Source organism: Dipodomys merriami, unplaced genomic scaffold, assembly GCF_024711535.1.
Source record: "Dipodomys merriami isolate MVZ:Mamm:240054 unplaced genomic scaffold, mDipMer1.0.p SCAF_7, whole genome shotgun sequence".
NCBI lineage: Eukaryota > Metazoa > Chordata > Mammalia > Rodentia > Heteromyidae > Dipodomys > Dipodomys merriami.
Window position 1 is genome coordinate 17,421,022 of NW_027206290.1, and position 26,936 is coordinate 17,447,957.

Consider the following 26,936-nt stretch of genomic DNA (forward strand, 5'->3'; position numbering starts at 1 on the left):
TTTATGTAAGAGTCGCTGTATGAATCCTCTAGGGAGCATCATCAAAGTTTTCATATACAGTTTTTGTCTTCTAGATCTCTTAATTCTTTTTGTTTTTGTCAGTCAGTTGTGAGGCTTGAACTCAGAAGGCTGTGTGGGCACTGTCCCTGAGCTCTTTTGCTCAAAGCCAACACTCTACCACTTTGAGGCACAGTACCACTTCTGTTTTTTTTGTTTGTTTGTTTTTTTTTTGGGTCCGATTGTGGGGCCTGAACTTTGGGCCTGGGCACTGTCCCTCAGCTCTTCAGCTCAAGGCTAGCGCTCTACCACTTGAGCCACAGAGCCACTTCTGGCTTTTTTCTTTTTGCTTATGTGGTGCTGAGGAATCGAACCCAGGGCCTCAGGCATGCAAGGCAAGCGCTCTACCACTGAGCCACCTTCCCAGCCCCCCACTTCTGGTTTTTTGATAGCTAATTGAAGATAAGAGTCTCATGGAGCCTGCCACCAGTGGCTCAACCTGTAATCCTAACTACTCAGGAGGCTGAGAACTCAGGATCATGGTTCAAAACCAGCCCAGGCAGGAAAGTCCGTGAGACTCTAATCTCCAATTAACCACCAGAAAACTGGAAGTGGCCCTGTGGCTCTAGTGGTAGAATGCTCACCTTGAGCTGAAGAGCTCAGGGACAGCAGGCAGGCCCAGAGTTCAAGCCCCATGACCGACCTCCCAAAAAAAGTCTCATGGGGACTTTTTCTGCAGGGGCTGGCTTCAAACTGTGATTCTCATATCTCAGTCTCCTGAAGTAGGTTTACAGGTGTGAGTCACCAGCACCCAGCCTTCTGAATTCTTAATTTTAGGGCAGGAAGTATATGCATGTAGTGTAAAAGCACTCTGGTTTTGGTTTTCACCTCTGTTTAAAGATCACTACTTGGTGGTTCACACCTGTAATCCTAGCTAGAGTGTTGGACATCACCCAGGCTCTGAGTTCAATCACCATCTCTCTCTCTCTCTCTCTCTCTCTCTCTCACACACACACACACACACACACACACACACAAGGTCACAACTTGAAAGTATCTTGACAGTTTTAATTGTCTGGTTACCAGGTATTGTTTAGTTACTGGGTATTGAGAGCTGGGTCTCCGCTGAATCTGTAGCAGTGAACTCAGTTCACATGTTCCTACCCTATGCAACTTCTACTATGGATGAAGTGGACAGAAAACAAGATGAAAAATTAACATAAGCCCAGCATAGGTGGCTCAATCTGTTATCCTAGTTACTCAGGAGGCTGAGATCTGAGAATTGCAGTTTGATGCTAGCCCATGCAGAAAAGTCCTTGAGATTCTTTTTTTTTTAAATTTTTATTTATTTTTATTGTGAAAATACAGTACAGAGGGGTTACACTTACATGGGCAAGATAATGAGTACATTTCTTATCAAGCATTGTAGTCTCCTCATTTGTTTCCCCTTCCCATCCCTTCCCAGCCTCCCCCCGACCCCCCACCCAATCCTCCCCCCCACCAAAGTTGTAAAGTTCATTTTTGACATGACAAGTTGTACTTCGTCCTTGAGATTCTTGATCTCCAATTAAGTACCAAAAAAAAAAAAAAAAAAGGAAAAGAAAAAATGTTAACATACATATTACATATTAGAAAATACTTTTTTTTTTTTTTTTTTTTTTTTGCCAGTCCTGGGGCTTTACTCAGGGCTTGAACACTGTCTCTGAGCTTGTTTTGCCCAAGGATAGCACTCTGCCACTTGAGCTACAGCGCCACTTCCAGTTTTCTGGTGGTTTATTGGAGATAGGAGTCTCACGGTCTCTCCTGCCCGGGCTGGCTTTGAACCGAGATCTTCAGATCTCAGCCTCCTGAGTAGCTAGGATTACTGGCGTGAGCCACCAGCACCCAGCTCCAGAAGATACTTTCTAAGAAGAAAAATAATGCAAGAAAGAGAGACTGTGTGTGTGTATTGTGATTTTAAGGAGAGTCACAGGGGAAGGACTGAGTAAACAGGTAACATATAAGCATAGATTTAAGGAAGTTGAGGATGCCCTCTGAAAGGTAATCTAGATCAAGAACATTAACAGGTTTTAGTAAATGAAAGATGTATAAGGTACCAAATGAAACCAACCACATACATGAATTGTTAGATTTTTCATCTTACTGAAATGAAGTAGAAGACATTAGATAAAACCAAGATACAAACTTTCCTTTCCTTTTCCTTTTGAAAGGAATTTGTATTTTCAGTGTTTCAATGTTTTCTTATTTCATAGGATCTCTTCTTATGTAAATATTAGAGAAAAAGGAAGTACCATAAAGGTACTTCCATAAAGATAGAGGGAACAGCATAAAGACAGATAAAGTGGAGTCAGCTGAGCTTCAAAGATAGTAAGGCTGGTTTGACTAGATTATTTTTGCTGAGCAGTCTGTGAAGAAAAGGCTAGAGATGAGATGTAAGGCATTGAAAAAATCAAAGGTAATTTGAATATATATAAGAAGCAATAGAAAATGAAGCCCTGAGGTGAGGTAGTGAACTGTACAGATGCCAAGAAATGTCATTCCAGGCAGAAGGAGCAGTAAGTGCAAAAATGGATACATGTTTGTCATATACTAGATACAGCAAAGGAGCCTAGTATACTTGGGGTGAATGAAGAGGGTTATAAGGTAGATAATGAAGTTATGAATGGTAGGACAGATCATAGAGGGCAGGGTCTCTCAACATTGGCATTGTTGATACTTCAGATTTGATAATTTTGGGGTGTGTGTGTGTCTTGTGCATTCCAGAAGGTTTAAGCAGCATTCTTAACCCCTATGCACTAAGATGTCAGTTGCATCTGCTACAAGTTGTGACAACCCAAAATGTTTACTGATGTGACTAGTGTCCTTTGGTCAGAAATTGTCCATGGTTTAGAATCACTATATACCTATAAGGTCCTACAGGTTAAGGCTTTGCATTTTACTTGAATAAGATTTTACTTGGATGGTGTTGAGCATTGGACATGATTTAACTGCCATTTTGCTAGAATTATTCTGCATTTGTCTTGAGAATAAACAGAAAGGGACTAAAACTGGAAGTAGGAAAACCAGTTTGGAGGTTGTTGGAAAACTGTAGGGGTGGTAGATACTGGCATCCTGTATTGCTGTTCTAGTAGTTCAGAGATGGTGTAAAGAAAGTTCCATTCAAGATCTCCTGTTACACAGCTATTATTTTGAGCATAAGTTAGGTTTTTTTCCAAATGACTTCACAACTCTTTGTTTTATTTTTTATTTTGCCAGTCTTGGGGCTTGAACTCGGGGCCTGGGCACTGTCCCTGAGCTTCTTTTTGCTCAAGGCTAATATTGTAACACTGGAGCCACAGCACCACTTCTGGCCTTTTCTGTTTATGTGGTACTGAGGAATGAAACCCAGGGCTTCATGAATGCTAGGCAAGCACTCTACCACTAGGCCACATTCCCAGCCCCTTTGTTTTAATTCTAAGTTTTAACTTTTGAATTTTATATATACATCTATATACATATTTATATGTAGTACTATCTATATGTATAGATATAAATGTATATATACATATATATTATAGTGATCCAAGCAACTGATTTGATTCAAATTATTAGGTGAGTTATTTTTTTATGCAAATTACTTTATCATTTAATATTAACCATAGAGAGACTGTTAGGTTCTTTTTTTTGGTCGGTCATGGGGCCTGAACTCTGGGCCTGGGCGCTGTCACTCAACTCTTGAGCTCAGGGCTAGCACTCTACCACTTGAACCCCAGCGCCACTTCTGGCTTTTTCTGCTTATGTGGTGCCGAGGAATGGAACCCAGGGCCTCATGCATGCAAGGCAAGCACTCTACCACTGAACCACCTTCCCAGCCCCCTGTTAGGTTCTTGTAAAAAGTTTTTGAAAAAATTACTTTTCAATTTGTTGTGTAAGCTAGGAGAAAAATTAGTCTTTTTTTCTTATACCTTAATTGATCATGTATAATATACTGTTCCTCCTTAATTAACTGAATATAGTTGTGTGATCAGTAAACCAGAGTCACTGCTATGTAAGAGTAACTTTATTATTATTATTACTTTTTTTTTTTTTTTTTTGGTTGTGGGGCTTGAACTCAGGGCCTGAGTGCTGTCCCTGTGCTCTTTTGTGCAAGGCTAGCACTCTGCCACTTTGAGCCACAGCTCCATTTCCAGTTTTTTAGTGGTTAGTTGGAGATAGAGTCTTAACAGGGACTTTTCTGCTCTTGCTGGCTTTGAATGGTGTTCTTCAGATCACAGTCTCCTGAGTAGCTAGGATTACAGGCATTGAACCACTGGCACCTGGCTTAAATGTTATTTTTATTTTTTTATTTTTTGGCCTGTCCTGAGACTCAGGTCCTTGCCACTGTCCCTGAGCCTCTTTGTAATCAATGCTAGCGCTCTCGCATTTTGAGCCACGACTACACTTCCAACTTAGTGTTTATTGGAGATAAGAATCTTATGGACTTTTCTGCTCAGGCTGGCTTTGAACTATGATCCTCAGATCTCAATTTTCTAAGTAGCTATGATTACAGGCATGTTTATTACTGTTTTTATTTTATTGTATTTATTTATTTTTTATTACTCTTTTATAAGTGTATGCACTATATTGTGCCTGACATATGGTAAGTATTCAATACTTCTTAATCATTATATGAGTCTACAGTGAAACAGAAGCACTCAGAATTTAAAACAAACCAACCATCCAGAAACAAAGTTTTTAGTATTCAAAAACAGCCACTGCAAACTCAAAGTAAAAACCAGCAGAAATAACAAAGTATTTCTTTGATTTTAGGATTAAATGAAAAATTTATATTGTAATATCAAAAGTATTTCAGTGTACATACTATTACTTATAAAATATAGGGTAAATAGTAATAAAATGTTTTATAAGACTTCATGGGAAATAAATTCTAACTGGTTGTAGTTTTTCACTGTAAATTTTGTAACATCGTATTTACTTTTTCTAGCCTCTTGATTAGGAAATAGACTTGCAGAGAAATGTATTCCTTATTGTATACTTACTGTATTTTTTTCTATTATGTTGTAATAGAAATAGGTCAATTTGCAGATAAGTATATTCCTTACTGCTTTTTTTTTTTTACTGCTTTTTTTTTCTATTACAATGTTTCTGTTGCTAGAATTCATTTCCTTTATTCAAAGGAATTAAGAATTTAAATATTTGTTGAGTCCTTGTTTTTTTTTGTTTTTGTTTTTGTTTTTTTTGGTTGTGGGGTTTGAACTCTGGGCCTGAGCGCTGTCCCTCAACTCTTTAGCTCAAGGCTGGCACTCTACCACTTGAGCTATAGCCCCGCTTCCAGTTTTCTGGTGATTTATTGGAGATAAGAGTTTCATGGAGTTTCCTGCCTGGGCTGGCTTTGAACCTCGATCCTCAGATCTCAGCCTCCTGAGTAGCTAGGATTACAGGTGCGAGCCACCGGTGCCCGGCGAGTCCTTGTTTTTTCAGAATTCTTATATTCAGATTGATTGACCCCTAATTTGTGATTTTACTTTTAAAATGGTAGTTACTATTCATATCAAATTGGAAAGGTGGCTGCTTCTGTGTGTTTAGAGAATTTGAGAGTAATTAGGTACACAAATAGTAATAGCATATGTCACAGTGTACTCAGGACAAAAGGAATCTCTTGATATTAGACTTGAGAATATGAATTATATACTAAATATGAATTATATACTACTAATTACCTTTATTTATGCAACTGTACTAAATACAAGGCCTTAGTAGTAGTAGTAGTTGTCTTCTAGTCAAATAAGTATTGGTTAAATTGAGAATAATTCTAAACAAAATTTAATTGATATTTTTCTTTGAAATAAGCTTTGTTAGCAAATATGATTCCTTATTAGTATCATTTTGATGTTTGTTCCTTCAGTATCAAGTATGAATTTTGATTAAATGTTAATGATGAATTATTAACTCAGATGATTGATGTGAAAACTTTGTGTTTACTGCAGTTTTTTAATTTTTTGAAGAGGATATGTTTTACTGACAATTTCTTATTGATTCTTCTAGGAATGGATCGTGATTATGGTCCTGGATCTTATGGAGGTCTGACATTCAAGGATATTTATCTAAATATTCTTCTTTTGAGTGCCAGTAAAGGTGAGCATAATTTAATTATTTTCTTTTTAAACTCTTGTAGGGATGGACCGTGACTATGGCCATGGATCGTATGGGGGTCAGAGATCCATGGATTCCTACCTAAACCAGTCATATGGCATGGACAATCACAGTGGTGGTGGTGGGGGTAGCAGGTAAATAACTTAATCACTTGGTCAAATAATTACACAACTATGAATCTGGATATATTATTTTTTAAGTATTGCTTAGGTTTGTTATGTTTGAATTTTGCTGTTTGGTATTGAATTTCACCTTATATGTTTAGTTGTATTAGTTAATGAGTATAAAGATTATCTCAGGATCACTAGCAAAAGACATTTTAGGAAAACCTCAGATAACATAACTTCAGTATAAAATAAATATTGTCTTTACTAGTGAACTTTTAAATTTCATTTTTTACTTCTCTTCCTTTTAACTCCTTATCAGTTAGAGTATCTTGAAAAATGTTTTAAAAATGTTGTTGGTAATATTGTGAAACTTTCTGTTGAGGTTTGAATTCAGGGCCTTGTGCTTGCTAGGCAGGTGCTATTACCACTTGAGCCATGCCTCTAGCCCTAATTTTTTCTTACTGATTAAGAAGAAATTTTTCTAAGGTGTTTGTAAGTAAAACAGCAAAATGGTCAGACTAACCAGTTTAGCAAAATTTAATTTCTAAGAAATACTTAGGATAGTTTCTTAGGATAGTTCTTCTTTTGGTTGGTTGTGGGGCATGAACTCAGGACCTGGGTGCTGACCCTGAGCTCTTTTACTCAAGGCTGCCGCTTGAGCCACAGCACCACTTCCGGTTTTCTGATGGTTAATTAGACATGAGAATCTCACAGACTTTCCTGCCTGGGCTAGCTTTGAACCTTGAGCCTCAGATCTCAGCCTTCTGAGTAGGATTACAAGCATGAGCCATCAGCGTCCGGCTAAGATAGATTAAAAAAATTAATTTTAAAGTAAGTGGTGAAGCATACTGTAATAATAAAAAAGGTTAAAAAGAGGTATAGCAAGTTTATTTACTGACAGCTACAACTTCGACCAAAAACACTTGTGCTTTTGGTTAAGAGAATTGTATTAAAGCCATGAATACTGTATCTTCCACTATCATCTAGATCACATATTTCACTGATGATATTGTGTGAGACTGAACCCTAGTTAAAAAATGGACTACATACTCAGGAACATTCAAAGGGGGTTTTCTTTTGAGGCACAAAACTTCCTGATGAATATAACTGAAACTAGTTAGGAGATAATTTGAAACCATTGTCCTTCTTAAACGGAAGGATCTGGATTCCTAGATGGACTTAAATGATGATTACTTTTCTTCTTTCTGTTTCAAGTATATCACTATGATTTACAGTAAAGAAAAATCAAGGAAACAGTAACTTATATGATAGTTTTGAAAAGAGAAATAATTTTTGTATGACTGCTAGGATTCAGAAGTAAATAGTACTTTTGATTTAGTGATTTGTAAATAATTGAAGGAATGTAACATTTAGATGTTTTAATATGTCAGCTAATGCCTTATTACATTGTAAATGTAATGTACATAAGCTATTTCTGTAGATGTTATCATTCATTTCTTGTGTATTTGTGGGCTTTTATAAAACTGTTGTAAGATAACAAACAACCTTTTGTAATCCATGGTTTAGATTTCTGAGATGATTTGTTTTTCTGTTGAATCTTAAGACTGTGTGCTCCTTTTTTAGGGTAGTTTTATGTGATAATTTCCTGCTAGGGAATAGTTTTTAAGATAATTGTGGGTAATATAAAATGTATTGTTTCTGCCTTGAAAATTCATATACAGAGGGTATATATGTTGGTCATCTCTATGTTCTGTTTATCCTTCTACATTTGTTAGGTTTACTAGTCAATAAGTAAAAAGTATTTATGGTTGATTATTGTCCTTGGCTGAAGTTTGGCAGATTGTCAAATTTTATAACCTGAGATATTTCCTCAGATTTTGATTATTCTAGACTCAATGAGGGAGTTAGGTATGTAGATTATTGGGGTACAGAAGGAGTGTTCTGTGCCATCATTAGCATTCATCTATTTAGTCTTCAATTTGAGTCCCTGAGGAAAGCCAAATATTTCAAATGCTTTGTAATTTTCAATAACAGGGATGGAATCAAAGAAAGTTTGAATAGCTTGTGAACTTTAGCAAATGACCTTTTCTAAGACTAGGGCTGGGCTTAAATAATGACAACAAATCTCTCAATAAAACAGAAAAACTGCTAAAAAGCAGATTTCTAAACTAAGTTTTACTAAAGTCAATTAATTAGAAACTGTCTCAGATAGCTTTCTATCTGTTCTCATATTGAACTGCCCAGCCCTAATCAAGTGTGTACAAAGTAGAACTGTACAAACCAGTATGGTATAAATGAATTTTAGTTGCTAAATGTCATCTGATAATTTGTTTTTGAATTGTCTAACATTAGTAAGCTTACTTTTGTTTTTTCCCTCACTGTGCAACTTTTCCAGGTTTGGACCTTATGAGTCTTACGACTCCAGGTCTTCTCTGGGTGGGCGAGATCTGTACAGATCTGGCTATGGTTTTAATGAACCCGAACAAAGCCGCTTCGGAGGTAGTTATGGTGGTCGATTTGAGAGCTCCTACCGGAATAGCCTTGACTCTTTCGGAGGTAGAAACCAGGGCGGGTCTAGCTGGGAAGCACCTTACTCCCGTTCAAAATTGAGGCCTGGGTTTATGGAGGACAGAGGAAGAGAGAATTACTCTTCCTACAGCAGTTTTTCTTCACCCCATATGAAGCCTGCACCTGTAGGCTCTCGGGGGAGAGGAACCCCTGCTTATCCTGAAAGTACGTTTGGAAGCAGAAACTATGATGCTTTTGGAGGACCATCAACAGGCAGAGGCCGAGGCCGAGGAGTAAGTACAACAGAATCTTTTCAGATTCTTTTCACTAGTCACTCTTTTAAACCCTTTCAAGACCATTGTTTTCAACTAGAATAAACACTGTTCATCCCAGTGTATTTTAAGCAAAAGCTGAGTCTAAATATGTGTTAGGTTTACTATAAAAGTTTTTCTAGAACCTCAGAAAATAGTGGCAGTTTGAGATGATTGCTCATGAAGTTATGCCAAATCTCCCTTTATTGAAAAGGTGAGGATGTTAGGTTTGGTCTAAAAGGGGTTAAAAGGAGTTGCAATTTTCCTTGTAAACACTAGCAGCTAGCTGGTGGGACAGTTCTTGGATCACTGTAAAAGTTTAACTGAACCCTTTTTGAGTAGGTTAAAGGTGCAATGTATGATAAAATGTTTGCTACTAAACACTAGCAAGTAGAATTTCTTCAAAGCTCTGTATTTTAGATCAGGATAGTGTAGCCATCTTTATGTGGTGAAGAAGTTGGTGTGTAGATTGTAGAATGACTTGTGGTCTGTATAATTTTGTTAATTTAGTCTCTTAGGATATTGGTGATTGTTTTATTTCTTCTCATGTCACTAGCTTTACTGTCCAGAAATAATATCCTACCTGTATAGCCATGATGGCAGCACCTTCCTAGGAAGTAGTATTTTATAAATTATTGCTTTAATGAGTAACTCTAGTCCCCTGATGTTTTAATTTCAGGGTATAAAAGATTATGCTTTATGTTCTTAGATAACTTGATAGTTGTGAAATTTTACCTAGTATATAGATTGTGGGATTATATAGTTTTTTTGCTATAAGATTTCTCTTTGAAAGTCAGCTGTGCTTAATAATCTTATTGTAGAGGAAATAATTCTGATTAAAATGGCATAGAGCACTTGGTTTTGACTGTTCATTTAGCTTTTCATATGTCAGTATAGGTTGTCATGCTTGTGTAGAAATTTTTCATTTTTAAGTTAATCTTAGGTAAAATGCATTGCACCTTTAATTAATGAAGATCTCTTTTTGATGTGACCACATAAATTACCTGGAAATATTTATCCAAATCTAGGTTAGATAGGTGTTCCTAAGAAAAGTATATAAGTACAAGCAGCTATGTTGCTGCTCCACCACACATACTTGATGATTGTAGGTCAATTAAAAATCACTGGACTATTAGATGTTGGGGTTAAAAATTGAAAATCGACTGCAGTTTGAAAATTTAGAAAACACTTAACATTTTCCAAGCTATATATTAGCACAGGATTGTTAGGCTTCAGATAATCAGTTTTGTTTTCATGATAATACAAGTATTCCTGTACTTTATATTTACTTACCATTCTAGTTGGAATGGAATGTTGTTTCTATATCAATAGGGTCTTTAATTTTAATCTTCACTTGTACAATTCCCATTGGGTCCTTCTCTTCAGATTACTCCTCAGTCTACCTTCTAAAAGTCAGAATAGCGGAATGAGTTTGTATGGACACGGGCCTCTTGATGTAGTGGGTTTTGTTAATGGCAAGATAAGAGGAAGGAATACAAAGAGTCATTTGATGGCATGACTCTTCATCTGTAAACTATTGCTCTTGGGCTTCTGGGTCAGAGTATGTTTCTCTAGGTAAGAATGTGAATGGAACGTCAGATGCAGTTCTTTATCTGAAGTGTATCTTGGAAGTTGATGCATGGTTATGCTTTAACTCTCCTATTTCATACTAATGTTCCATCTCGCCTTCTCATTCCGTTTTCCAACAGGGAGAAATCCTAAATGATTTCTGGAATATGTTCTTCTTTGTGTATTTTAGCTTTAAGCCAGGTATTTAGTAAAATAAAGATTTCTTTTAAGGTGTTTTCATGGCATAACATCATTTAGGAACTCTGAAGAGGAGTTGTCAAAGAGTTGTACAAGTGGTAACCTTCTGACAGACACATATGGTGTTTATGACCTCAAGTAATTTTGATTGTAAAAGAAATCAAATAAGTAGGAAATATTTACATTTGCTTTGCAGATAAAAAACATTAATTCACCGGATTTGAGTTCATGTAATAATTTACAAAGTTTTAAAGTGTGCTTTTTCTGAGTGGACATGTAAAATTTAGATTACATTCCAGGGAATTTTCAGGTGAAAACTAGTACATAGGTGATAAGAAAATACTGTATGAGTTCATATTTTGTTTTTGGACAATATGCTAATATTTCTTGATTTCACCAAATTTACAGCATATGGGTGACTTTGGAAGCATTCATAGACCTGGCATTGTTGTTGACTATCAAAACAAGCCCACCAATGTGACAGTTGCTACTGCAAGAGGAATAAAGAGAAAAATGGTACAACCATTTAATAAGCCTGGTGGAGCCTTTATCAAGAAACCTAAATTAGCAAAACCTATGGAGAAGATGAGTCTCAGCAAATCACCTAGTGAGTAAGAAACCACAGTTGGCTGTGGCTTAGGATATTTTTCATTTTTGATATTCATTGGTTTTAAGATAATTTTTTAGTGTTTATATGTAAGATTAACCAATAATTACAATTATCGAAATTAGATCTGTGAGTCCTCTATAGCAGCTATTAATCAATTTTATGTACTTAAATAGATCTTTAAAATTCACATAGCCAGGGCTGGGAAGGTGGCTCAGTGGTAGAGCGCTTGCCTTGCATGCATGAGGCTCTGGGTTTGATTCCTCAGCAGCACCACATAAGCAGAAAGAAAAAAGCCGGAAGTGGCGCTGTGGCTCAAGTGGTAGAGTGCTAGCCTTGAGCTGAAGAGCTGAGGGACAGCACCCAAGCCCAGAGTTCAGGTCCCACGACCAGACCCCCCCCCCCAAAAAAAAAAAAATTCACATACCCTTGTCTATTCCTTTACTCTGAGTTATATGTGGTGGGACTTTCCATGTGAGTTTTATTTAAGCCCCTTTCTTGGGGTAAGTGTTACAGGGTTGTCCGTCATATTGTATAGGATCTTCTTTATGACAGCAAAGGAAAGAAAATATTCCTTATCTTGGTACTAGGCAAAACTGTGTTTTTTTTTCTAGAAAACGAATTTGCCTTATAGATAATCATACATACCTTATATTGACAAAGTTTTCAGCCAGTCTAAACATGGAATTAAGAAATTTCCATCCATGTCAGCATCAAGAACAAAATATTTGAGAAAAAATAGTAGTATAAAACACATACTCCAGGGCTGGGAATGTGTCTAGTGTGCGTGAAGCCCTGGATTCAATTCCTCAGTACCACATAAGATGAAAAAGCCGGAAGTGGTGCTGTGTTTCATTTGATAGACTGCTAGCACTGAGCAAAAGAAACTCAGGGACAGCACCCAGGCCCTGAAATAAAGCTCCAGGACTGGCAAAACAAAAACAAAAAAACATATATTCTATAAGTACAGAAAGAAAGAAAATTGAAGTTTCATTATTGAATGAAATTAAAGTTCTAGACAGGTACTGGTAGCTCACGCCTATAATCCTAGCTATTCAGGAGGCTGAGATCTAAGGAACATGGTTCAAAACCAGCCCAGGCAGGAAAGTCTGCCAGACATTTATCTACAATTAATCACCTTAAAACTGGAAGTGGAGCTGTGGCTCTAAGTGGTAGAGGACTAGCCTTGGACTCAAAGTTTAGGTACAGTGCCCAGGCCCTGAGTTTAAGAGCCATGACTGACTGACTCCCCCCCCCCCAAAAAAAAAAAAAAAGTTCTAAATAGAAAAACTGAATTAGATTGGAAGGCAACATGTCAAGATAGATTTTTCCTAATCTAATCTAGAGATGCACTACAATTCAAAGGATGAATAAAGGCAGCAGTGGCAGTCATTAGACACTATGAAGGAAGGGGTGACATTGTCCAAAGAGAAATGTACTCATGGCTGGGATGGTGGCTCAATGGTAGAGTGCTTGCCTTGCATGCATGAGGCCCTGGGTTTGTCCTTAGCACCACATAAGCAGAAAAAGCTGGAAGTGGTGCTATGGCTCAAGTGGTAGCCTTGAACTGAAGAGCTGAGGGACAGCACCCAGGCCCAGAGTTCAGGCCCCATGACCAAAAAAAACCCCCCCCAAAAACCAAAAAAAAAAACCCCCAAAACAAACTCATTACCTGACTTAGAAAACTGTAACCCCTCTATATATCACTTTTATAATAACAATTAAAAATTTTCTAGCTAAACTCATTTTATGATTTCACATTTAACCAAGACGGTGGTTCTGACATAGGGTGGATGTATATTCATATACATGTGTGTGCATATATATAATTGGAGTAGAGTTGAAAGCCCAGAAATAAACTATATTCCTGCTCAACTGGGAAAAATAGTATTTAAAAGTAGTATTCAACTGGAGAGAGAATAGTCTTTTTTTGACAAATGGTGCTAGAAGAGTTGGCTAGCCACATACAAATAAAATGCAAGGTTTTGCAAGAGCAAAATATATAAAACTCTTGGAAGAAGACATCAGCGAATTTTAATGATTTTGGGTTTGACAAGGAATTTTTATTATTTATTTATTTTTGTCGGTCGTGGGGCTTGAACTCTGGGCCTGGGCGCTATCTGCGTCAGCTCTTCAGCTCAAGGCGAGTGCTCTACTGCTTGAGCCACAGCGCCACTTCCGGTTTTCTAGTGGTTTATTGGAGATAAGAGTCTCACAGACTTTCTCCTGCCTGGGCTGGCTTTGAACTGCGATCCTCAGATCTCAGCCTCCTGAGTAGCTAGGATTACCGGCGTGAGCCACCGGTGCCCGGTTAGGAGTATAGGATTCTATTTAAGCAAAATATTCAGAATAAAGAAAGCAGGTTAGTAGTTCCCAGAACTCTAGAGTAGGGATGGAAAGGGTAAGGACTGTGTAAAGTCTACTGGCGTGTACTTGCAGCAGTGAGAAAGTTCTGGAACCAGATAGTGGTGATGCTTGCATCACTTTCAGATGTATTTAAAGCCACTGAACTATATACTTTAATATGGTTAAAGTGGTATTTTATCACAATAGAAAAAGAAGAAACTTGATTTATTTTGGAGTTTATGTAATTAAAAACATTTAGTGTTTCTACAATATGTGAATTCTTAGCTTGAGGGCTACTTAGAATTTACTGTACTTTTCCATTTTCACAGTGAGTAAAATTATTTCAGTGTTTGCTAAAGTATGTGTGGTATGCATGATTTTAGGGAGTTAAAAGATATTAAGGTAAGGATAACATAAAATGAGAAGATTTAGAGAAAAAATATGTAGCTTGAGAAGCAAATATGGCAGGATTCACAATTAGGAAATTTGCGAAGTTTCACAAATACTGTGTAGTTCTAGAAACATTGGGTAGCCTCAGGCTGAATTTTCTGGTGAGTTCAGGTTAGATTATCATCACTTAAACCCTGTATGCCTGTGCTTTAGAAACTGGTAATTGGAAAGGGAGACTGGAAAAATGCTTTTTAGTTCCAACTTTTTTCTTCTAATGTCTTAGCAAAAGCTGACCCTAAAAATGAAGAAGAAGAAAAGCGACGAATTGAGGCCCGACGAGAGAAACAAAGGCGTAGAAGAGAAAAAAACAGTGAGAAATATGGTGATGGATACAGGTTTGTGTTAATAGAGTCAAAAAATGGGCTCTCTTAGGAAAAAAAGGTTTTCTAAGCTAGGTACCATGACATGTGCTTGTAATTCCAGCACTCAGAGGTTCAGCTAGAGGACTGGTATTTCTTTTTTTTTTTTCTTCATTATTGAGATTAAGTGATTAGATAAATTTCACAGTCTTGTGGGATAGTGATACTTAGCTAAAGTCACAAGCACATTTTAGCTTTCACAAGGAAAATTATCATTATTATGCTCTATAAAGCTTATGAACTCTATGAACTTTGACAGTACAACTATCTTCCAAACAGGTGATGTGGACATTTCTTTTCTTTTGCTTAGTGTCAGCTGTTCCCTCTTTATGTCTCAGTCCCTCCCTCCCATCATTGCCCTTGAGTTGCTTAGTTCACTTTCATCCATGTCCAGTACAGCTGATGGCCCCTTTGCTATATTTTTTTCACCTATTTCCTCTGATTCCATTTCCTCCTCCTAGCTTCCTTCCTATGTGTACATATATACCATATATGGGAGATCATCTAAAAATGATGTGACAGATTAAGAAGAGGTCCTTTGTTTCTTGAGTTCTATTTACTTTGTCACATCTTGTTGCATTTTGAATTTAATATCAGAGTATTAATATTTCAAGGCCAGACTGGGCTACATACATAGTGAGACCCTATTTAAAATAAAAGTTTCCTAGAAAAGGTCAGTACATGAATTAGAATATCTTTTTGTTTTTGTCGGTCGTGGGGCTTGGACTCTGGCCTTGGGCGCTGTCCCTGTGCTCTTCAGCTCAAGGCAAGCGCCCTTCCGCTTGAGCCACAGTGCCACTTCCACTTTACTAGTGGTTTATTGGAGATAAGAGTCTCACAGACTTTACTGCCTAGGCTGGCTTTGAACCGCGATCCTCAGATCTCAGCCTCCTGTGTAGCTAGGATTACAGGTGTGAGCCATTGGCACCTGGCTTGGCATTAGAATATCTTATAAGTTAAGTTTAAAAGGGTTGAATAAAGATGTGTAAGAAATGTTCTGATTTTTAGTATTTATATGTGACCACAACTTGGAAAAAAAATTCTATTACTACCAGTACTCTAAAAATACAAAATGCACAGAAATAATAAATTCTTGTTAAAAAAAACTTGAGGAAAACTATAATCTTGAGATCTGACTATATGACAATATAATGCTAGTCTTGGGTATTATGCGTAAGTTTTTTTCCAACCCAGGTCCCAAAAAGAATTCTAAGTAAGATGAGTAAATGAGCAGAAACTGGCTTTTCCAGACATTAAAAATCACTAAAAGATTGTAATGAGGTTCAGTGGTAGAGCATATCACAATAAGAAAATAAAAAAGAGTAATAGATAAAAATCTGACTTTTTTTGCCTATGAGCACAGATATGTTAAAAATAGTAATAATGAAGATACTACATACAAAACAGGGTTTGGTCATACAACTAAGAAAAACAATACATAAAAAAATAAACTGCAAATGTATTTTTGTTCTTTTAAATTCAGTTTGTGTAACAGAAAAAGTGAAACGTTTCACATAAAATGAATTTCCTAGGTGGCCAAAACTCTGTCTTTGAAAGATAGAATGTAGAACTGAAATTCTTGCTGGTGATCTTTTCATTTATTTTTTATTTTTTTGTTGGTCATGGGACTTGAACTCTGGGCTTAGGTGCTGTCCCTGCGCTCTTCAGCTCAAGGCGAGCGCTCTACCACTTGAGCCACAGCGCCATTTCCGGTTTTCTAGTGATTTATTGGAAATAAGTGTCTCACAGACTTTCCTGCCCAGACTGAATTTGAACCTCGATTCTCAGATCTCAGACTCCTGAGTAGGATTACAGGTGTGAGCCACCGGCATCCGGCTGCTGGTGATCTTTTTAAAGTGTTGGTTCTTTGCTTAAACAGGAAACTTTTTGTTACTCAGTCTTGAAATATACATTAGATTTGTTCACATTAAATTTGGTCTTTGATTTTAGTCTCTTGGTATAATTGTAATTGTTTTATTACGTTTTCTGGTTTGTTATGCCTAATTTTCTGGGATTTAAGAGACAATAGGACTAACCACACTAGGAATTGATCCATAAGGAGAAGGTCTGGTTTTAGGAGGACTCCTGTTTTGGGTTCTTCTATTTACACTGCCCTAATTTCCCATAATTCCTTCTCCTTTTATCAGAGGTAATGAGCATAGTTACTAAACATTTTTTATTCAATGTGGAGAAGTCTGAAGATGATTTTGCTTTGTAAGATTAAGTTTTTATATTATGTCGTATGTACTCTTCTCATTAAAACTGTAGATTTGAATATGATTTAAGCATGTTGGTAAAATAAATGTTGCAATTTGGAAAAAACGAAAACTGAAATTCTGTGACCTTTTGTCTTCATGACTTTAGTTACAAACCTTATCTGCTGGACAGAATGTCAATGTAATTAAACATTGTCATTTTAGGATAAGAATTCTTGGAAATTATTTTAGACATTTTCTTTCTTCTTTGGTGCTGGGTTTTGAACTCAGAACTTTGAGTATACTAGGCAAGTGCTCTACCACTAAGTTATACCTCTAGCCCTACTGTAATTATTTCAGTTTACCAGAGCAGTTTTATGTTAGGAGGATTGGAGGTGGCACACGATTGTGATATGTCCTCTAATATTTGAGTGCTTTCAATGTGATTAAGAGAATGAAAAGATGACTATAGGACTTTAAGGGAGCCTGATGGGGAAGGGATGGATGTGTGAGAGGTGTACACAAACAACAGTACATGGGGAAACACTGCCAAAAGAAGCACATCCTTTTTTTTACTTAGCTCACATCACTTATATGGGAGTAGGGAATGGGAAAGGCTTCATTGTTACATTCCCACACATATTTACAATATATTTCAATCAATTATGAGTGGAAGCTTTTTAAGTGGGAGTAAATCTGGGATGTCTGTTAGTGGAGATGGTATTTAGCCTGTTTAGGAATTGAAGGATTGCGGGAGGAATTGTGAGTGGCAGCTTAGGTAGAATGCATGGCTTGATACAAAAGCAGAGAGAGATGCATATTTTACTGATATTCAGAATGAGAAGCTTTGTAGATTAAAGTGACTGTAGTGGGTTGAAATACTATAAACAGTTTAGGAAGACATACCATGAGCAAAACATTGCTAAAGGTAAAAACAAAACAGAAAGTTGTGATTGGGGCAGTTCCTAGATGGTTGCTGAAATCTTGTTTTGTTTTTCTGGTATCAAGGCTTGAAAATGCCTTCATAATAGCTTGGCTTGCTTGCTCAAGGCTGGCTTTCTTCCACTTGAGCCATACCTCTGGTCTAGTTAATTAAAGATGGAGTATTTTGTGCATTTTTGCCTGAATTGGCTTTGAAACACCATCTTCCAGATCCTAGCCTCCTGAGTAGCTATGATTACAGGTGTAGGCTACTTGTGAGTGATGCTGAAATCATTTTGGCTTTGTTTTTTGTTAGTGAAACAGTACTGTGCTAATACCTCCTTTAGGAAGTAGTAATAATTGAGTATTTCGAATAATATATAAGAAAATTGAGGGCAGAGAAGTAAAGTGACTTGCTCTAGGTCACAAAAGGAAGTTAGGATATAAACCCAGTAATATACTCAAGAACCCATACTCTCAACAAGAAAAACATATCTAATAACATTGCAAGAAGTTACTTGGAAAATAGGAGATGGAAATCAGGAACCAGTTAGAAAACTGTCAAAATTAAAGGAAAAAGAAACTAAAAACAGTAGGTGAATTCATTCTAGGTTGGCTTTGAGTTTCTAAATATGCACATTTGTTCAGTTAGGCTTATTCATTTATTAGCTACTCTGAAGTTACTGGTGGGTGGACCTTTTTCTTGTCAGTCCTGGGGCTTGAACTCATGGCCCGAGCACTGTCCCTGAGCCTCTTTAAGATCAAGGTTAGTGCTCTATCACTTAAGCCACAGTGCCACTTTTGGCATTTTCTGAGTAGTTTATTGGAGATAAAAGGCTCACTGACTTTCTTGCCTTTGAATTGTGATCCTCAGATCTCAGCCACCTTTAATTACCCCAAAATTCCATGGTAGTTGTCTGTGGTTTCTAGTGTCTTACATGAGTTTGTTGATGATACTATGGTAAACATGAGGATGCAGGAGAGTATAAAATAAGTTGTAGAACTTTGGGGCCAGGTGTTTCTTGAGATTTACGCTCACTCTTGAATTGGCATTGTGTTTTTCATATCCAGACTGCTAAAGGTAGACCAGCAATACAAGGTGGTACAATGACTACCATGCAAATATGTGCTTAAATATTTTTTTCTGAGTTAAGTTAAACTTAAATTAATTCAAAAAAGGAAGGAAGATATAATTATTCTGGTAAAATTAGACTCAGTTGTATATTCTTACAAACTCTTAAGTAAATAAGGTGATACTTAAAGAAAAACTTTTTTTTGTTGTAGAATGGCATTTACATGTTCATTTTGTAAATTTCGAACCTTTGAAGAAAAAGATATTGAGCTGCATCTGGAAAGTTCGTCACACAAGGAGACATTAGATCATATTCAGAAACAAACCAAATTTGATAAAATAGTTATGGACTTTTTGCATGTAAGTAGCTGTTTTTCAAGTAAGAAACATCTGAATTTCTTATTTCATTTTTTATAAGTTCTTTTGTACTGTTTCAAAAAGTTAATAATTAGCTTCTTATTTAAAGAAAAGTTAAAAATTAGCATAGAATTACATCTGAATTCTTCACTTATGGAATTTGATTTGTTATTTGAAAAATAAAGAGTTTCTGAGAAGTGTCAAAAAGAATTCCTGTAACAGCTTGTAGATTCAGCTAGCATTCATTGAGAACCCACTGTGTCTTAGATTGTACTTAGAACTTTGGTCTGTAGCAACTCATTTTTATTGTTATTAAAGGATCATTCTCAGAGCACCCCAAAGGACCTGTCAGTAAGTGGCAGCCAGAGAGACTTGGGTTTGTTTAGTGTCTTTCATATTATCAGTATGTGATTATCAATTTAGTAGATTTTCTTGAAGACAACCGACACTACTTAATGACCCCACAGTAATGGGAAATAGAACATATGCACAGATAAACAGATGGTACATTTAGATGGAGATGCCAAGAATACAGAAATAAGTACTCCAGAATCTTGGACAAGGGAAGGATATCTGGGACTGGGAATGCTAACGGAAGAGGCTTGAACTGGTCTGCTAATTGTACATAAAACTAATTTGGGCAAAGGAGAGAAAACTACTAGGTTAGAATTACAATCATCTTTCAGATCTTATATACTTGCAGAATTACGTTTTGATGAAAATTGCTTCTTATAATTTCTTTCCTTACTGGGTTCAGACGGTTGTCAGTTGTGACTTAAATACCAGTCTATGTGACTATTCAGTTCTGTGATCTTTCTCTGACTAAAATACGTTTTGGAAAGTCCAGTACTTTTTTTTTGTTTGTTGCCTAGTATATTTTTATATTTTTTCAACTAAATTATAAGTGGCTTGTGAACAGACAGCAGAGGAAGATATTTTCCTTAGGGTGAATGGTGGTGAATATATATCTGAGTGCTCATTGAAAACAATTTCATTCTTTATATTTTGTATTCCAGGAGTGTATGGTGAATAAATTCAAGAAAACATCTATTCGTAAGCAACAGACAAATAATCAAACAGAAGTTGTTAAGATAATAGAAAAAGATGTCATGGAAGGTGAGTATTTACACACATTGTTTTACAAATATATGTATGTATATATACACACATGTATATATCTGTATATATTATAACCTTAGGTATATCATTAACCTAGTTGTCTTAATCCCCTTTGTATGTGTGTAACATTTTGTGCTTTTTCTGTTGTTTTGTTTTTTGGTATTTGTTTTTTGTGCTGGTACTGGGGCTCAAAGTTGGGACTTGGATGTTGTCCCTGAGCGCTTATTGCTAGCATTCTGGCACTTGAGCTACAACTCCACTTCTGGTTTTCTGTGGTTAATTGGAGATAAGAGTCTTATAGACTTTCCCTGTGCAGGCTAGCTTTGAACAGATCTTAGCCTCCTGAGTAGTTAGGATTATAGCCATGAGCCACCAGTGGCCAGCAGTGTGCTTTTCTTTATCAGTAGTCTTTTATTTGTATTTATTTTTGCTAGTCTTAGGGCTTGAACTCAGGGCCTAGGCGCTGTCCCTGAGCTTCTTCTGCTCAAGGCTATCACTCTACTACTTGAGCCACAGTGCCACTTCCGGCTTTATTCTGTTTATGTGATACTGAGGAATCGAACTCAGGGCTTCATGTATGCTAGATCACTAAGCCAAGTTCCCAGCCCTGTATTTTTTAATTAATCAATTTTTTTTGTGGTGTTGGGGATTAATTAGATTTAGGGTATCACAATTGCTAGGCAAGCTCTTTACCCTTGAACTTATTAGTCCTTTAGAATTTAGTATTTCTGGGCTGGGAAGGTGGCTCAGTGGTAGAGCACTTGCCTTGAATACCTGAGGTCCTGGGTTCGATTCCTCAGCACCACATAAGCAATAAGATAAAAGCTGGAAGTGGTGCTGTGGCTCAAGTGGTAGAGTGCTGGCCTTGAGCTGAAGAGCTGAGGGACAGCACCCTGGCCCAGAGTTCAGGCCCCACAACCGGACCCAAAAAAAAAAAAAAAAGAATTTAGTATTTCCCAGGACTCTTATCATTAGCCTCATGATTATTTCTCCTTACATTTCTTCCTAATGAATTCATGTATTTATAGAGCTTAAAGTAACATCTTTGTGTGAATTATATATAGATCTGTATCTCTGGCACACATCTGTATTCTGAACTCTAATCTCATTCAGCTGCCTACTGCCTGCTTTAAATATTGAAACAGAAACTGTTTCTTTTCCTTTCTTTATTGCATTTGTTTAAGTCTTTATCTGTTCTTTGACAATTATGGTATTTTCTAACTGGTCTTCTTTTAGGTTTTCTTATTTCTAATTCTACTCTATGATCCTATTATGTTAGGAATTTTTCAGATGCTCTTCATCCTCTACAGGATAGAGTTCAAATTCCTTGGTGTGACATGCAAAGCTTTTTTTTTTTTTTTAAATAGGTTAGGCCCATTATTTTCTGTTCTCATCTTTTGTTTCTCCTTTATAGTTAGCACCCTAGCCATACTGAATTAATTCATTTCCAGAAAATGCTGTATTTTACACCCTTCCCTTGCATGCTACTTTATATTCTTTATATTTCTATTCGTAGTAAACCCTGATCATCATTTATTAGTTCCAGCATAAATGTTACTCCTTGTGAATTTAATTTTGGCATCTTTTCTCCTTTGCCTGACAAATTCATAATCATAAAAATTCTTATTTATTTTTTTTTTTTTTACTATTTTTACTATTTTTACTATTTTTTTTACTATTATTATTATTTTACTATTGTTTTTCTTCATATTATATTTTTTGGTAGCTAGCCTTATAGGCCTTAGAGTTTGAGTCTATAACATGATTAGGAAAAACAGTGTAGTTTCACTTTGAATTTGAAAGATCTGTGTATGCAGATTTATGAGATGTGATAGAAGAACTCAACATATACCTATGTTCTCTTATGCTTTTTAAAGAAGCACTATGAATGATCATGAAAACTAGCAGTAGAATTTGGTTTATGGGAATAAGAATATATGGGCACGGTGGCTCATGTCTGTAATGCCAACTACTTTGAAGTAGAGATAGGAGGATTATGGTTCAAAGTCAGCCTGAGCAAAGTTAGATTAAGACACTCTATAAAGAAACAAACTAAGATGGGTACAGTGGCTCACAATGTAATCCTAGCAACTCAGGAGGTAAATCAAGAGGACTACAGATTGAGGCTAGTCTGAACAAAAAGATAAGGTTTCTGAAATCCCATCTCAAGTAGTAAAACCCTCGTTGATGATTGGTGGCATGCCTCTGCCATCCTAATGATCTGGGAATTTATAGGATTGCTGTGCAAGCTAGGCCGGCAAAAAGTGGGACCCTATTTGAAAGGACGAAAAACAAAAGCCACTAAAGCAAAGAAAGGCTGGGGTATGTGACTTATACAATAGAGCACCTGATTAGCAAGCATAAGGCTCTTGAGTTCAAACCCCAGAACCACCAAACAACCAAAAAAGGAAAAAAGTAGAATGTGGCTTAGGTGGTAGAGTCAGCATTACTGCAAAGCAAAGCAACAAAAAGCCTATATGGATCATTTGTTTAGTAACTGAGTTTTTCTTGTAGGTGTTACAGCAGATGATCACATGATGAAAGTAGAGACTGTTCACTGCAGTGCCTGCAGCGTGTATATCCCTGCATTACATAGTTCAGTTCAGCAGCACCTCAAATCTCCTGATCACATCAAGGGGAAGCAGGTAAGTGTTCATAATATTCTAGAATTACCCCTTAATCCTTTATCATCCTTTGGCTATTTCATACCTACCTGCATCTAGCCCTCTTAATCAGAGATGTATTTACTCATACGCAGTCATTTAAATAGTATTAAGACCATGGGCTCTTGAGCAGGCCTTTCGGGGTTTGAATTTTTGTTCAGTATATAGACATGCTGAACAAGTAAGTTGTTTTTTCTTTGTCTAAGTTTCCTTATTTGTAAGATGAAGATGAATAGTCATTCTTACGTTTTTAGATGTGTTAGATTAACACAAAAGGCCACTTAAAATAGTGCCTAGTAGCAGTAAGCATTTAGGAAAAGACAGCTATTGTTAAACTGCTTTTGTTACTACTGTCTGCTTTTAAAATTGTTACATAAATCATCAGTTTTAGAAGTATGTCTTTTAGAATAAAAACAAGGATTTGATTATATTTGATTCATTTTCTGTATGATTGGGGAAAAAAATAAAACCAGTGACTGTCTATTACATGTTACATGTTCATGTAGGAGCTCCCTGCAATATATACTGATTAGCTTATTTCTGCTCTTTTTTTTTTTTTTGTGTCGGTGGTGGGGCTTGAACTCTGGGCTCGGGCGCTATCCCTCTTCAGCTCAAGGCCAGCAGCACTCTACCACTTGAGCTACAGCGCCACTTCCGGTTTTCTGGTGGTTTATTGGAGATAGGAGTCTCACAGTCTTTCCTGCCCAGGGTGGCTTTGAACTGTGATCCTCAGATCTCAGCCTCCTGAGTAGCTAGGATTATAGGCATGAGCCACCAGCGCCCGGCCATATTTCTGCTCATATATTGACAAGTTTTATATCAGATTTACTTCATATAACACTGTTTATATTGTGGAAAATTACTTCATGTGAAAAGCAGATTTAATGATTCACATATTAAAGTTTTAAGAATACCTGATTTTTCAAAGAGGGGGTAACAATGCTTGATAGGAAATGGACTCATTACCTTGCTCATGTTAAGTGTAACCCTGGTGTATCTTTTTTTTTTTTTTTTTTTTTTTTTGGTCGGCCGTGGGGCTTGTACTCTGGGCCTGGGCACTGTCCCTCAGCTCTTCAGCTCAAGGCGAGCGCCCTACCACTTGAGCTACAGCGCCACTTCCGGTTTTCTGGTGGTTTTTATTGGAGATAGGAGTCTCACGGTCTCTCCTGCCCCGGCTGGCTTTGAACAGTGATCCTCAGATCTCAGCCTCCTGAGTAGCTAGGATTACAGGCGTGAGCCACCAGCGCCCGGCCCCCGCTGTATCTTTACAATAAAAATTTATATTAAAGAATATCTGATTTTAAGTTTATATTTTATATTGAAGTGAATCTCATTTAATTCCAACTTCTTTAACTCTTGGAACATGTATTGTTTTGACATCTTTGTGGCAATAGACACTTCTTTCCTCCTCTGTATAAGTAGTCTTTCAATAACTATAACCTAGAGAAACACTGATTACTTTTGCAGTATGAAAAATTATTCCTTTTTTGATAGCATGAAATTTTTAGTGTGTGGTTTTGGGGAGGTATGTATAGATTAAAAAGGAAGGAAACAACTATGGTGGACAGAGTTACAGTGTTTGGTGGCTGTGTTTCACTGAATGTTTTATGAATATTCACTGTTTTAAACCATGGGTAACTTAGGTTATTGTTGCAATAGATCTGTAGCTAATTTGCTGTAAATGTCACTTAAACCTAAGGATTTGAATCTTAAATTTTGTTTTAATTAAACACTTTTCATTGAATGGATTTCCTAGTACCTTCAGTGTGTTTTGTTTTTCATAGGCTTATAAGGAGCAGATAAAAAGAGAGAGTGTCTTAACTGCAACAAGCATTTTAAATAATCCAATATTGAAGTCACGATACGAACGTTTTGTTAAGGTAAGATTTTAGGGCAAAAATTTTTTTTAAGGAAATACATAGTACTATAATAAATAATGACATACTAGTATTTTTTTTTTTTTTTTTTTTGTCAGTCATGGGGCTTGAAGTGTGGGCCTGAGCACTGTTCCTCAGCTCTTCAGGTCAAGGCTAATGGTATACCACTTGAGCCACAGTGCCACTTCTGGTTTTCTGGTGGTTTATTGGAGATAAGAGTCCCACAGACTTTCCTGCCTGGACTGGCTTTGAGCCACAGTCCTCAGATCTCAGCCTCCTGAGTAGCTAGTATTACAGACATGAGCCACTGGTGCTTGGCTATTAGTAGTTTTTTGTGATATTTAAATATTGTGTAACACCTTGGAAAGATTTTAGTTAAAATCTTGTATACTTCCTAATGATTGAGGTTGAGATGAGAGGCAGAAAATGATTTTACTTTCATGGGCTGTCCAGCTCTCAGTTATTTGAGAAATTGACAGCAGTTGGAGAGAAGAGCAACAGAATGTTACCTTTATTCTTTTATTTTCCTTTCCCTTTTCCTTTCTCCCCTCTCTTCCTCCCCTCCCTCCTCTCAGTAGGTCATGGGGCTTGAACTCAGGGCCTGTGCTCTGTTCCTGACTTCTTTTGCTCAAGGCTACACTCTACTATTTTGAGCCACAGCACCACTTCTGGTTTTCTGGTGGTTAATTGGAATTTTCCTGCTGGGCTGACTTTGGACCATGATCCTCAAATCTCAGCCTCCTGAGTAGTTAGGATTACAGGAGTAAGCTACTGTTGCCCAGCCATAAATCTTCTTTACATAACTTATTGTGACTATTTACAAACAAGAACTTACTAGCTTTCAAAAATTAATATAAATTTTAGAGATTAGTTTTAGAGACTATAAAATAATATAAATTTAAAATAATTTTACATGGAAGGGCACTATTGCATTGAAGATTGATAGTTCATATTAGTTAATTACATCTTACATAGTAAAGAAGTTTAGTTTGAACTAAGACTTGTGGCTTGTGCTAGTTGTTCCGGCTATTCAGAAAGCTGAGGACAACTTGAGCACACTAAACTGCAGTTTAGTGGGACCTTGTCTCAAAAAAGAGATGTATTTTGGCTTTTGTGGTGATTAACATATATTCTATGAAGAAGGCTGACATGAGACATATGTATATACACACATATATATGTTAATGTTCATCAAATTAATCCCCTCAAGTGATCTAAGCTTAGTGAATAAGCTTAGTCTTTTGACTTATTCTTTAGGGCCTGTGTTCTAATTTGTTAATCACATTGGTTGTTGTTCACTAAATTCTTGACAATACTTTAAAAAAAGTGAATATGATTGCATACTGAGTGGTAGAGCTTCTAAGTATAAGTCTTAATGGTAGAGTACCTGCCTAGTAAGCTTGAAGCTCTAGTTCACATTCCAGTACTGCCACACAATCTACTTTTCTCCACATTTTTTGTTAGAATCAATTTGTTATACAAGGAGTTTCATTTTGATAGGTCCATAAATGCACACAGTGTATGTTGATCAGTTTGATCATACACCATCATCATGCCTGTCTTTATTTTCACTCTTAACTGTATTGTTCTTACCTAGAAGAATATAAGGAATTACCTATGAGGCTATTATAAAATAAAAAGTTGTCAGGATCCTCTTTTAGATCTTGTGAATTGTGGTTTCTCAAACTTTTCAGATTAGTATATCCAGAAATGCTTTTTTTGGGGGGTGGGGGGTTGGTCGTAGGGCTTCAACTCTGGGCTTGGGTGCTTGCTATCCCTGCGCTCTTCAGCTCAAGGCGAGCGCTCTACAGCTTGAGACACAGCACCACTTCCAGTTTTCTAGTGGTTAATTGGAGATAAGAGTCTCACGGACTTTTCTGCCCGGGCTGGCTTTGAACAGTGATCCTCAGATCTCAGCCTCCTGTGTAGCTGGGATTACAGGCAAGAGCCACCAGCGCCCGGCATCCAGAAATGCTTTTTTAAAAAACTTGAGGGCTGGGATTGTGGCTAAGTGGTAGAGTGTTTGCCTAGCATACATGAAGTTCTGGGTTTGATTCCTCAGTGCCACATAAACAGAAAAAGCCAGAAGTGGCACTGTGACTCAGTGGTAGAATACTAGCCTTAAGCAAAAGCAACTCAGGGACAATGCCCAGGCCCTGAGTTCAAGCCCCAGGACTGGCAAAAAAA

The 26,936-nt window shown here is 36.9% G+C and overlaps 1 protein-coding gene across 3 annotated transcripts in view; it reads left to right on the forward strand.

The window, feature by feature from the left end:
- The window catches only part of Znf326 (zinc finger protein 326), a 39,687-nt gene that overhangs the window by 6,822 nt on the left and 5,929 nt on the right, over positions 1 to 26,936 (forward strand). For 2 of the 3 annotated variants that reach the window (XM_070007616.1, XM_070007617.1), the window contains exons 3-11: positions 6,022 to 6,057; positions 6,152 to 6,263; positions 8,593 to 8,998; positions 11,192 to 11,390; positions 14,410 to 14,521; positions 18,946 to 19,093; positions 20,107 to 20,206; positions 22,724 to 22,854; positions 24,657 to 24,752. In XM_070007616.1, the coding sequence (XP_069863717.1) occupies positions 6,022 to 6,057; positions 6,152 to 6,263; positions 8,593 to 8,998; positions 11,192 to 11,390; positions 14,410 to 14,521; positions 18,946 to 19,093; positions 20,107 to 20,206; positions 22,724 to 22,854; positions 24,657 to 24,752 (1,340 nt within the window). The remainder of the gene's footprint in view (positions 1 to 6,021; positions 6,058 to 6,151; positions 6,264 to 8,592; positions 8,999 to 11,191; positions 11,391 to 14,409; positions 14,522 to 18,945; positions 19,094 to 20,106; positions 20,207 to 22,723; positions 22,855 to 24,656; positions 24,753 to 26,936) is intronic. The other variant, XM_070007618.1, reaches the window with a different exon arrangement.